This window comes from Carassius gibelio, chromosome B2 (genome assembly GCF_023724105.1).
Source record: "Carassius gibelio isolate Cgi1373 ecotype wild population from Czech Republic chromosome B2, carGib1.2-hapl.c, whole genome shotgun sequence".
NCBI classification, from domain to species: domain Eukaryota; kingdom Metazoa; phylum Chordata; class Actinopteri; order Cypriniformes; family Cyprinidae; genus Carassius; species Carassius gibelio.
The window spans coordinates 8,420,216-8,433,641 of NC_068397.1; the positions used below are offsets into that span (position 1 = coordinate 8,420,216).

The following is a 13,426-nucleotide window of genomic DNA, read 5'->3' on the forward strand; positions in this document are numbered from 1 at the left end:
TCGCAGGACCAGCCAAACTATGGAAAAAGTGCGACTTATAGTCCGGAAAATACGGTAATTGGCTTTGACGGCCATCAGTTCTTGCCAATTTCTCATTTGCCCCCTCACGTCTGGCATGTTCGAAATTATACGTCTGCGGGCTATCATACATGTTGGTCCTTGCCACCTCTTCCTCATACCAGTTTTTATCGCAACGATACATTGTCCTAAACCTGTTTTTTCAACGTGTCCCACTTGCATAAACACTGCATCCGTAGGCAGTATTATCAATAGGAGGTGTCATTGTTGTCTCGCGTCCTGTGTGACGTCGGAACTAGGAGTACATCGATCTAGTACGAGTTCACAGATTGGTGTGACAGCTGCAGTTTTTAATTCAAGAGGAGAAATGAGTTGAGAAATGAGAAGTGAAATAGGGCAAGTTTTTGAGTAGAGCAGTAGGAACAGGATAAAGGGGATGACCAGCAGTTTTCAGTTTGCGAAGTGCAGGGGTAAACCAAGGAGATGTATGTGCAGAAGATACAAGTCTGCATTTAAGGGAAGCATGTATATTAACGGCAGTATAAATACAGGTATTATAATTGGCAAGGATATCAAGGGCACTAGTGTGTTCAGTAATGCCAAAAATATATGTTTGTATAGATTCAGTAAACATTACTTGATTAACAGAATGGAGGTTATGGGGGTGGAGGGGGGGCATTTCACAGTTTAGTTTGATGAAGAGATGATCAGAAAATCCAATCTGAGAGACAAGCAAAAAAAAACATTAAGTTGACCAGTAGTACAGAACCGGTGTGTGACCTTTGAGGTGTGTATGAAAGTCAATATGCTGTACGAGATTGAAACATACAAAAACTGACATGCATTCATGGGAATCAGCACAATCAATATTAAAGGTGCCATAGAATGCAAACATCACTTTTATATGGTGAACACAGTAGTGTGGCCACAATGTGTGAAAACAACCAGCCTATAATCTTAAAAATCCACTCATTGTTTTATAATTTCAAAAAAATCATAAACAGTCTCTCCACACGAGTAGTTCCAGACTATGATGACATAGTTGGTGAAAGTCCCTCCCATTTGTGACGTTCTCTTTCCTATTAGCATATTTACAGCCTTGAGTGAGAAGCTGTGGTCTGCCATTACTTTTCTCTTGCTGTAGCTGCTGGAGGTACAATGTCGGCGCCAAAGAGCCATTAAAAAATTGTTGTGTGTTGGGATGCACCAACGAACATAGGAGTCTCCACAGACCACTGAGGACATGGTGGTTAACTTTTATTTTTGAAGGAAATGTCCCAGAAAAAATGGAAAATTCCTACAGTATACTTTGTGCTAACACTTTACATCGGACTCAGCGCTGGAGTTGTGCAAAGATTGCTTCTGAAAGAGGGATCAATACCAACGCTTCGTGTGCAAACGTCCAGACTCCAGACAAAGCAAGCATCAAGCATAGGGCTGCTAATTTGAACCGGTTAACCATTAACCGACCGTTTAAATCTTCGACCGATTAATACAATCAGTTAAACGGTTTAAAAATTAATTTATTAAAATATTTAAAAAGGTTTGCTGCATTGTTAAAATAGGCTAGGCTATGCATATACATTTTTAGTTTTTTTAGAAAGAAAAAAACATACGTCTCGTAGCTTATAAATAAGTTGCATATTATTATTTAATTCAGAAACAGGCCTAATGATGCAAAATGTTTACAAACATTATAATAAACACTGTAAACATAGCTATGCTATTTTAGTTCCCCTCACTCCACAACAAATCCTTTCAAAAAACAGTAGCCTATTTAAAAAAGAACCAGAATAAAAAATAGCAACATTAACGACAAGCCAAAACAAAATTAATTTAGGCTAAAACGAAACTGAAACCAACGTTGGGTTACTCATTCAGCACAAAATCAAATGTTTCCATATTCGCGATGTATTTGAATACCAAATTAATATTTATTATAGCCTATTTCACTCGCCTTCCAATATCCACATAAAACAAAATTTTTTGCATTACATCACGGTAGTATGGTGACATTTAACAGCACAGATTTATATTACATATTTAAACTGAGTAGTGTGTTTTTTCCCCATAAGTTTGACTGACTGTATTTATTATGATAGTGAACAGGCTGCATTGTAGCAAAAGCTTAACCCTCTGAAGTCGATTAACGTGCATTAATGCGGCATTTTCTCCTGACAACCCCAAAAAGAACTTAAATTAGACTTTCAGTTTTGATCGTACAGATAAGAGCAATACATCAATCGAATCTGTAAAGGGTCTACTTTTTTGTATACAGACATAACAACAAAACTTCGTGCACTTATAAAATAAAGATAACAAACAAGGTGTGCTGTCTGCAGCCTTTGTCTGCGCTGACCTTCATTAAGACACGCGTCATTAAAATGAACTGTAACTTACTGAATACTCAACGAAGAGACATGAGAAATATCTATAGAAAGCCTGACATGTCTACTTTTAAACTAAACAAGAGCTGCCGAAAACAAACATTCTGTGTTCAAGTAATCTATATGAAAACAACGTGATGTCCGTTTTGCATGTATCCCTTCATTATCTTCTAATGCGACCACACCCCCTCGCGCCCTATTCAGATTCTAATGTTTCACTGAAGCGAAAGGCTTGAATACGCCCACACAACTGAAGACAACGCAGCGAGACTGTTCTTCCAAGTTTTTTTATTTTACTGTTTGCTTCACGATGAGAGGAATAAGACATAATTCACCCCAAGAGGATGTGATGTGGTTGAGGATTTGAATTTCCTCAGAAAAAAAAGAATGAAGCACTTTATTCAGCAGAGATCATAAACATGAGTAAGTCTCTTTTTATTTATTTATATACTTGTACTAGTTCACATAACAGGTAAACATTTTACTAGTTAGACTTTTTCCAAAGACTTTTTCCAAAGTAAAATAACCTGACTTAATGTATAATCAAGTGAAACATTATGAAGTTTCAATAACAATATACAATACTATACCATTCAAAAGCTTCATGTAAATAATATAAATGTAAGAAATGTAACAAACAATGCTTTTCTTTCAATTTATCCCCCCTAAAAAAAACTGAAAATAATATTCTCAGCTCTTTTCAACATTAATAATAATAATAATAATAACAAAAATAAATGTTTTTCGCAGAAAATCAGATTGTTAAAAGGATTTCTGAAGGATTGTGTGACTGGAGTATTAAAGGGGTCATGACATGGGTTTTTTTATTTTATTATTATGGTCCCCAAGGTGCAATTATAGTATTACTATAGTAAAAAAAAAAAAAAACTTTTAAAATGTAGTGAATTATGACATTTTCCCACCCTGTTTCTCATCCTTTGATTCAAACAGTCTGTTTTGGGTTGTTTCCCCTTTAAGAGTTCAGTGTTAACGCCCACTGTTATGATTGGCTAACGACATTTGACAGAACATTTGCGGATTGAGCGTAACTGTTTAGTAGCGGGTGATGCATTCGAAGCGATGGCTCTTGCGATGATAAAACCTTATATGTTTGAGCCGGAATCAGATGAGGAATCAGAGGAAAATGAACCATCACCACAACAACGAACACTGGATCAGCCCGTGTCCACATGGAAAGTGAAACTATTTTGAATTAATAAAAAAATTGTAACCCGAGACACTTGAAAACGGATTATTGTTGCATAATTATTCTATAGCTTAATATGCTAACAGTTTAACATTATTTACCTAATTTCAATGAAATGATGGGGTGTACCAAGGACAAAAATGCATGCACAGGCCATATTTGAAGATGCAGCATTGATGAGGCAACATTTTTAATCCTACTAGAAAGGCGACATATTTTCAAGATTCTCTTATACAAATGTGTTTATATTAGCCAGTGATTAAAAGTAATATTGTTAATACCCTTAAATGACAATTCTACATTTTCCCTGACGTCAGGATCTTTCGGCAGCGTATTCAAAGATGTTGTTTGTCCACAGCCAGGAACAGCACATCTGCATGGCATTGTAATTTTCCTGTACACAGACCCACTCGCTGTCCGTCGACTGAACACTTGTGAGGCGCGCGGCTCGACAACGATCCGAAATGAGCGTAGTTGTCTGGTGCTGGAGGCGGTCATATGCAAATGGTTGGAACGTCACTTCGCACCGTGACGTCACTTCTTACCATGGATCCAGAACGAGCTGTATTTAGAGCTTGATTAAATAAATGGCTCGTTTATAATGGGGAGGACGTCTTAAGCTATGAAACTTGCAGGACGTTTTAATGGTACAAAGACCTCTTATATTCCAAAAGATCAAGGCAAATTTGGTTTCTCATTTCATGACCCCTTTAATGCAAAAAATTCAGTTTGAAAGTCAGCTTTGATTGTTCCTAATAAACTGTTTAACTGCACTCCCAAGTTGATATTAAATTTTGTTGTGGGATAATTAAAATTATTCTAAATAAATGTTTGTCCTCACATTCTTTCTTGTAACTCCTCCCTCTAAGTGACACAGCTGACTGAAAGGCTCATCATGCAGCTCATTATGCAGGCTTTTGTCTTCTCAGGTGTAAATACAATGATATTCATGACAGTTGACGCCTACTCGCATATGACTTTTACCAACAAAAAGTGTCTTTCGAAAATTTAAATGAATATGTTGTTTAGGGAGTAAACAAGATGATTTTCACATAATTTAGAAAGAAAAAATCTAGGCTACAAGCTCCAGTTCTCAAAAGTCTGTATGTGTTTTATGGCCTTATTCAAGTGACTAAACATTTTTAGTTTTTCACTAACCACGCATAATTTTTTTTCTTCTCAAAAACACAGTGATGTACATACATGCTGCTCACATATTATTATAGCCCAGTTTTTGCTGATTACAGTGAGATTACGCGAGCAGGGCTTACATGCGCCAAGAACGAACACTGCACTAGTGATACAAAACACACAGGTCTGTTAACCCTCTCAGGCTCAAATTAAGTTTTAGTAACTTAGTAAATTTAGTAACCTATAGTAAAGTTTTTAGTACTCCAGATTCATAAAATATGTATCTGGAGTAATAAGGTTTTTAGTTACTTTACTGTTGCAAATCTGCAACGCCTGCCTTGAGAGGGTTAAGAGCAATACTTTCAATATAGACAAATTATTATTAGGCTGGGCTACTGTACATTTTTTTTTTTTATATTCGCAAGTATTTTCTGGGCTACTGTACGTTTTTTTAATATTCACAAGTATTTTACAAGCAAATTAAGTGCACGACAGAGTCATTAGCCTTATTTAATTCTCATCTTAACTGAGCCACAGCAACAATGCCCACATAATGTAGTTTCCTCTTAACCAGAGCCGGACAGTAACGGAGTACATTTACTTGAGTACAGTACTTAAAGGTGCTGTAGGGAACTTTTGTAAAAAAATATTTTTTACATATTTATTAAACCTGTCATTATGTCCTGACAGTAGAATATGAGACAGATAATCTGTGAAAAAAATCAAGCTCCTCTGGCTCCTCCCAGTGGTCCTATTGCCATTGGCAGAAACTCCATCGCTCCCGGTAAAAAAAAAACAATCAGAGCTGCGGTCCGTAACTTTGTTTGTGTTCAAAATGTAGAAAAATGTATATAATAAGCGAGTACACCATGAATCCATTTTCCAAACCGTGTTTTTGGCTTGTCCTGAATCACTAGGGTGCACCTATAATAAGTGTTTATATTCGGACTATTTTAGATTGCTTCGGGGATACCGCGGCGGAGTAACCCAGTACCTTTGTGATTCTTCATAGACATAAACAGAGAGAAGTAGTTCCGGCTACGATGTTCTTCCGCAGGACGAAAGCAGTTCTGTTTATTAACCGCTAGAGCGTCAAAAGTTCCCTACCGCAGCTTTAAGTACAATTTTGAGGGATCTGGACTTTACTCGAGTATCATTTTTGGGGAGTACTCATGACTTTACTCAAGTACATTCGGGAGGCAAATATTGTACTCTTTACTCTGCTACATTTCTATCCATAACCATAAGTACCCGTTACTTCTTCGGCCCCGTCCACACGGAGACGCCGCTTACCCCAACCGGATCTTTTTTTAAAAAAAAAAGAGAAAAAAAAAGAAATATCCACGTGCGCACAAAACGATGTAGTATACATGCCAGACCAGCAAGTGGCGCTGTAAATCTGCCACAGAGATACACTTAAAATGGAGAAGACATGGAAAGTCCATGTGACCTTGTGCATGGTAAACAAATGAACATGGAACAATACATTTGTTAATCTGTGTTAATGTTAGTTAATAAAAAGACAATCGTTCAGTGTTTGTTCATGTTTTTGTTGCTGTTACGTGACGTAGCCGTGTCTGATTAGGGGCGAGACATGGGTTGATGACGTCTTAGTTTCAAAAAATATACGGATTCGCCGTGCAAATGAAAACGCCAGATCCGCGTGGAAGAAACAACCATCCAATTAAAAATGTGTGCATATTCACAGAAACGCGTCTCTGTGTGGACAGAAAAAAAAGAAAAAAAAAATCTTGGAAATCCTCAATTTGTTGTTTCCCTCTCAAACGTGATTAATACTCAAATGAGCTGAATAATTTTTTTCCTTCTTTGTACACTGACCTAAACACAGCTGATTAGCTGCTTATTACTATTTTCTTTTCCATGCTGCGTGTATAACACGGTCAGGTTCAGAGGTGTGTCAGAAAATTGTTATATTGCATTCTTTGCTGGTTTAGGTTTATTGATTTGATTGATGAAAAAACAGAGAAACTCATGTACACACAATTATTAGCTGAATTTTCTTTTCTAATATTACACATTAATGTAAGCTGAGCATTTGCTTTGATGTTCTTGAGTATGCGGTGTGTTTAACACAGTCAGGTTCAAATGTGGGTACAAAAAACCATTAGACTCTAGCATAGGTTTGTCAGAGCGTTGCCATTGTGCTATTGCCTTGTGGGCAAGTGAGAAATGTTAAATAAAGCAAAATGGTAAAAAGATGAAAATGACTGGATTTAACTTTCAATTCCTTTTACATTCTCCAAGGTGTTCATATTTTTCATAACTCCATGTAGGACGTTTCTGTACATAAATGTAAGCACTGTGGCAGTAGTAATGCAATATTTAGAAAATGTACTCTTGTACTCAAGTACTTTTAAAAACAAGTACTTCAGTACTTTTACTTAAGTACACAACTGACTGTAGTACTTTGTGAATTAATTAAATACACGTTCCCTAGTAGTCCCTAATGTTCACAAATAAAAGTTGAATTCATGGTTGTGTATACACAGCTACATGATGTATTTTTATCTTGCCAACTATATAAATGTACAAATTACTTATTTCTTGATAATATTTGTATAACATTGATTTTTTTTATTATTAAATATTTACCGCGTGAGACATGGGCTGCGATTTATCTTCATAAGTATCTATTTCTCAATTGTTCACATACATCAGTTTGTTTCATCATTATTTTTACAACATATTTTATTACTTTAAACAGTTAACCAATACATGACTAATTTTAATATCTGTTTTATCTGTTAATTTATGCAAAACAATAATAACAATATAAATGCGCTGCTCATAGACAGATAATGATTTATGCTGCAGATCTTTCACAAAACAAATAAACATTGATAAAAACACATATGAATGCAAACAGCTATCTTTTTATTAATACAAATCTACCATAATTACATTACGTCTAATTGCACAGTTACCGTTATAATGTTATCAAATAAAGTTAATAGGGCTGGGACAACGTGTCGAGGTCATCGATGACGTCGACGCAAAAAATACGTCGACGCAAAATATGCGCATTGATTCGTCAACCTGTTTTTATTTCTCTAAAAAATGTTTACCTTATGTGCGCTGAATATACGCGATGGCCGGATCAACATTCTGTCCAACGTTATATAACCAATCCAGGGGGTTTTCTGCATTGATCTTTTTTTGGTGGCTGTCAAAGCCTTATTTGATCGGTGAGTGATGTAGAATAGAATGACTGCTGCGCTTGATAGGGCGCATACGAGAGATAGCCCCTGCTGCGCGCGCACACTTACAGTCTTCAAACAACACGAGCGCTTCTTGCTCTCTCTCTCCCTTGTGCATATTAATCAAAATCATTAAACAATATAGAAATAGGGCGAAACACCAAAGGTTCACACGCGCTCGCGCACTAACGGTCTTCAAACTACACGAGCGCTGTCTTGCTCTCTCTCTCTCTCTCTCTCCATCGTGCATATTAACCAAAATCATTAGACACGACAGAAAAAGGGCGGAACGCCAAAGTTTCACGTGGAGCATTCTGAGATTTTTTTTTTCTCCTTAACAGGTTGCTGGCTCTCACTGTTAATTTTTATTTATTTATTTTTTTGTAAACGCACTCTCTATATTAGCTTAAAGCCCTCAAGTTTACATTGGTTACTGTATTCTTTCAATTGCTCTAAACAAGTATTTTGGGTGACCTTTTTTATTGAATGCTAGACATCAAGTTGTTGTTATTTTCATCTGAAAGAAGAACTTTTTTCAGTAAGCTAGGCCCTATGTGTTCAGTAAGCTTGTTTCAGTAAGCTTTGTGTTTTCAAGGCTGCAAGGTTTTATTGAATGCTATCTCTATACAAGTGCAAAGTAATGCATTCTTAGTCAGTCTTTTATTTTGTAATTTTAAGAGCAATAAACATATATTGCAATGTTAAGGAATATCTATTTTTATTTCATTTAGATATGTAAATCAACATGTATAAATTGTTAGTAGTCAATTAATGGGGAGATAATCGAAATCGAATCGGTCTGAAAAAATGAATCGTTAGATTAATCGATGCATCGAAAAAAAATCGCTAGATTAATCGTTTAAAAAATAATCGTTTATCCCAGCCCTAAAAGTTAATAAAACATGCTTTATCAGAAATCTCTGTACGTCTCGTTTGACAGTCAGAAACCTTGATCTTACATAACAGGTTGAACAAAATCAGCTCTTTGAAAATGTAAAGTAGGCTATTGCATATTTGAGTGGTTTGTGTTTGAAAGAAGAAATAGCTGTGGACTGATTAACCTAATCCGCATAATCAACAGAAGAATAAAGCAATCTTCGCGTTGTATCTTGATGAATTTCCACACAGAGGTACGCAAAAATGTAGCGAGGATGTTTCCCCATGTCTTTGATATACCACTATGCGCTGTTAAATTTGAAAATCATTAATTATATACATCCAAGCCATATACCAGCCAAGTTTCATATGCAAGTTAAATGCGAGCATCGCAAGACCGGAAGTCCGCACACACTCGTGTCGCTGAAGTTCACCGGCGCCATCTTGTGCACCTAGCCCATCACATAAGACAAAACAATGGTAAGTCCTGTGAGAATCTGTATGCTACCCAGAACCTGTGCCACTGCTGATACAGCATAAAGGCTAAAGTGAAGGTTGAATGTGTGGTGCTTGATAAGAAAAACGGACGTAGTGCTCCCGAGTGACACAATCAAGACTACTGACCTCGCTACTCCACAGGCAGACTCAAGAGAAATAAAGCAGAAAACAAACCCAAGATATGTAATTTCATTACAGTGCTGAATGAACACCACCCTTGACTAATGGGCCTCACAAATTATATTCCAGACTCTACGCTAACATGAGGTCCAGAGGTACCCTGTTAGAAGCAGTGCAGTGAAAAACATGACTGAATTTTGTCAACGTGTTTTAAATATTGACTTCCTTAATAAACATTTACAATAATTTCCATGCTTAAAGCACCTAAGATACCAGTGAACATTATCCCATTTTTGACTTCATAGTCTTTCAACAAAATTAAGTAATCTGCTCCGACTCTGAAGCGACTTTTTGCTCAAGTCACCTATGCCCCATAAGCTACTGGATCTAATAATTAGGGATGCACCGGTTGACTGGCCATAAATCGGAACCGGCCGGTTTTTGCTTAAAATACGCGATCGGCAATCGGCCCGTTTTTGGTCTTTTTCCGGCCGATTTTTCCAGAAGTGCGCTCGCGTGCACAGACTACATTGTAATCGTTCGCTATGTCATTTGTGTGGAAGAGTATTTCGAAATCTGTGCGCAGGACACAGACAGCCGATCAGCATTGGAAATGCAGAGTTTCATGTCTGAGGCACAGATAACAGGAAGCGAACAGCCGTTGGTGTACTGACGCACAAAATAAGAGTCCCTTTCCTGCGCGCACTGAAGCTGCGCGAGCGTATGCTGTACCGGTCCGCAACCTGAACACGAGTAGACCGTGAAGAGATGTTCAGCTCAACTTCTTACATGTTGGCTGAGAAACGAAACGGACTAAACTGTGACAAAACTTAAATGTTTTTTTTTTTATTAGAACTTGCATACACGTTTGAAAAAACAGAAATAAACGTCAGTTCTGCATTAGGATGATTATTTTTATTTTACCTTAAAATTACATAGACTTAATTTGATTTAAAAACCACCTGCTGTAGCACACTGAAAAAAAGTGTTTCATTATTTGATTTTAACATTTTGGAAAATGTATTTATATAGCATACTTTTATTTAGTCTCACTGGTAAAGACCTTTTTTTTATTTAAAACCAAATTTAAAAACTAAAATACTGAATGCTGATCAAGAAACATCTTATTGAATGTGTGTTGATTGTGTTGTTTGGATTGTAGAACTATGCAGTCGTTGCCTTTAATTTCACATGGTTACAGTTAATCTTTTATTTAAGGCCAGTTCTATGTAGTTTCAACCCAATTCAAAAACCAAAGCTAAATGCTGATGTCTGTACCATCTGTGTTTGTATTGAATGTAGGCTACTTACTGTGCAGTTACTGCTGTTAATTTCAGATGGTTACGGTTATTGTTTTCAATAGCCAAAAGGAAGTTTGGCCTATTAAATACCAAATATCTTGTTTATGCACACTTTCCTTCTTTCTTGTTTGTTGCTTAAAAGATTTTTTAAAAATCGTAAATCGGTATCGGAATCGGCCAGTTTGCTTGTAAAAAATCGGTATCGGAATCGGCCATGAAAAATCATGGTCGGTGCATCCCTACTAATAATCCAATAAAACAAATGGGAAAAAAATTACTTTAAGGAGTACAACAGTTTGTCACTAGGGCAGTGTCCTTAATGGGACAACTCTGAATCTTATTTACCCTAAAAAGGTGCAAATAAGTAACCTTGAGTAGTAATATGTACTCTTAAAGACCAACTAGTAAATAAGGTACTACTGTAAAACAATAGAAATTTACAACTTTCTTGGCCAGTTCAGATTTCCAATTCTAAGTGGGACCTGCTGATATTGATTTTCTCTCTAAGAACTATAATTGACAGCATATACAAAAAAATAATAATCTATGCACAATTTCAATGCAATTTTTTTTTACATAATAAAATAAATATTACCCAAAATTCCCCCAATCTGGACTTAAACAGCTCTCAAAATAAAGTGCTCTGTGACTAGAAAGAAGTAGGAATAACAATTAACTTAAAATTAGTTACTGTATGTAACAAAACATATCATTTCCAACTATGCTTTTTAAAATTGTAATTTCCCCCCCTCAAACCTTATTAACCCTTAAAGACCTAAAACATTTTGGGGTACCTGACACACCTGCACTTTTCTTAGTTTTTTAAGACCTATTCTAGAAGTCAGTATCAAGCGTCATATATCAACATAAACAGGAGAATTTGAAGTTTCACTCTAGCTAATTTAAAATCCCAGTTTTCACTTTGTTTTCTCTAAGAATGAATGAATTCCCAGAATTTTAAAACACTAGCAACCATTGGGTGTTTTTTTTTACTGTATACTCAAACAGAAACCCCTGAAGTTTGGATTTTTCTATACAAAGTTGTATCTGGGTGTTTTACAATTCCAAAAAAAAAATAAAAACATTTGTCTACATATAACATTCCCCAAAACATTTATAGCCGTTTATTAAAATTTTCTCTATTTTCAGCTATTTAGTGAAAACTGTTGTTGTTACCATTCAAATGAAATAAACTTTTCACCTTTCCACTGCATGCAGAAGCTGCACCTTAAGTGGCATTAGATTTATTTCCACAGACTGTTTGATGAAGCTGAGGTGACAAATGCATTTACACCACAAAAAGTCAAATGCATAAATAATTAGTTAAGATTTTGTGTTTTACATATTTTTTTAACATACAAATGCAATAATACTTTTAAATATGACCAAAGTACCAGTAGGTGGCAAATAACTGTTTTAATTAGTAATTTTGTCATTCATTCAACCGATTCGTTCAGACAGTTGATTTGTTCAGAAACGATGGAAATTAATGGCCCGCTGAATCACTGATTCAATCGATTCATTTTCAAAAACTTGGATTCATTCAGTAGAAAAACAATACTGTGTTGCTCGGAGACACACTGCTGTGGCTTTGATAGGAATGATTTTTGTCAGCGAAATTGAGCAAAAACTGTCAATCTTTTGTCTAAAACCTTTTGTCTAAAAGTCACTTAACTTTACTTGTTTATTGAACTACTGTAAAATCAGTGTCACATTGCAATTGTGTTGATATTGATATTACAGGAAACATCTTGGTCGTGTTGCTTACCTAAATCATGTTTTATAAATATATTCTCTCTTTTTTTGCATGCATCTATAACTTTTGTATGAATCTATATATTTCTTTAAAGTTACTTTGTGTGTGCAGTTGTTTGTGCTTTGTTTTTAGTCTCATCTGGCACGTCATAAATAAATTATCACTCGCCATTTACACTGAATGCAATTAAAATCAGAATCATTGTCTCCCAAAACTACATGTTTACAAGTGGATATGAGCGTAAGTGTGACGTCAAAATGGACCGGCTTGGGAATCGGCAGACCAGCTAATTCTTGTTCCAGGCCAGTCAATCGGTAAATCTTTACTAATAATATTTCACAATATTACTATAAAATAGGGAACTACTAAGATACCACTACAAAAAGGTTATTAGCTCTTGCGGTACTTTGACATCATACACAGAGCAGTCTGAGCAGGTTCAAGTCTTACACACTTGTTTTTAGGCATCACATTCTTTCCACCATCCTCCAATTTCTCAATTATGTTCCAAAGATATAAAGTGCCATCTATATATGTTTTTCTTGCTAAATATGCAGTTTCACTTTAAAATACATGACATTACGTAAGTAAAAAGTAAATGCTACTTCATGTTGAATTCAAACTCCCACATAGCATTTTTTGCCTAAAGTTTCACCTAAATTACCTTAAGTAACTTGACAATAACTGCTATAAAAATGAAACTGATAGACCTATGTGGCATGCTGCTCTGAGGGAATTCAGAATTCCAAAATATCAAATTTAAAAAAAGATAAACAAGTGAAAAGGACACTTACATATGGAGCTGAATCCAAGCTCTCTGTATTTACGACAACAGGGGGAGGATTTGCCTGCAAGAGAAAACAGTCTAGTTAAGGCATGGATTTCAGCACATTTCCCATTCCATCCATTTCCAT

General features: G+C 35.9%; 1 protein-coding gene across 19 annotated transcripts in view; it reads right to left on the reverse strand.

Moving 5' to 3' along the window:
• The window catches only part of dlg1b (discs large MAGUK scaffold protein 1b), a 147,264-nt gene that overhangs the window by 33,147 nt on the left and 100,691 nt on the right, over positions 1–13,426 (reverse strand). For all 19 annotated transcript variants that reach the window (XM_052547421.1, XM_052547406.1, XM_052547412.1 and 16 more), the window contains one exon: positions 13,307–13,360. In XM_052547421.1, coding sequence (XP_052403381.1) covers positions 13,307–13,360 — 54 coding nt within the window. The remainder of the gene's footprint in view (positions 1–13,306; positions 13,361–13,426) is intronic.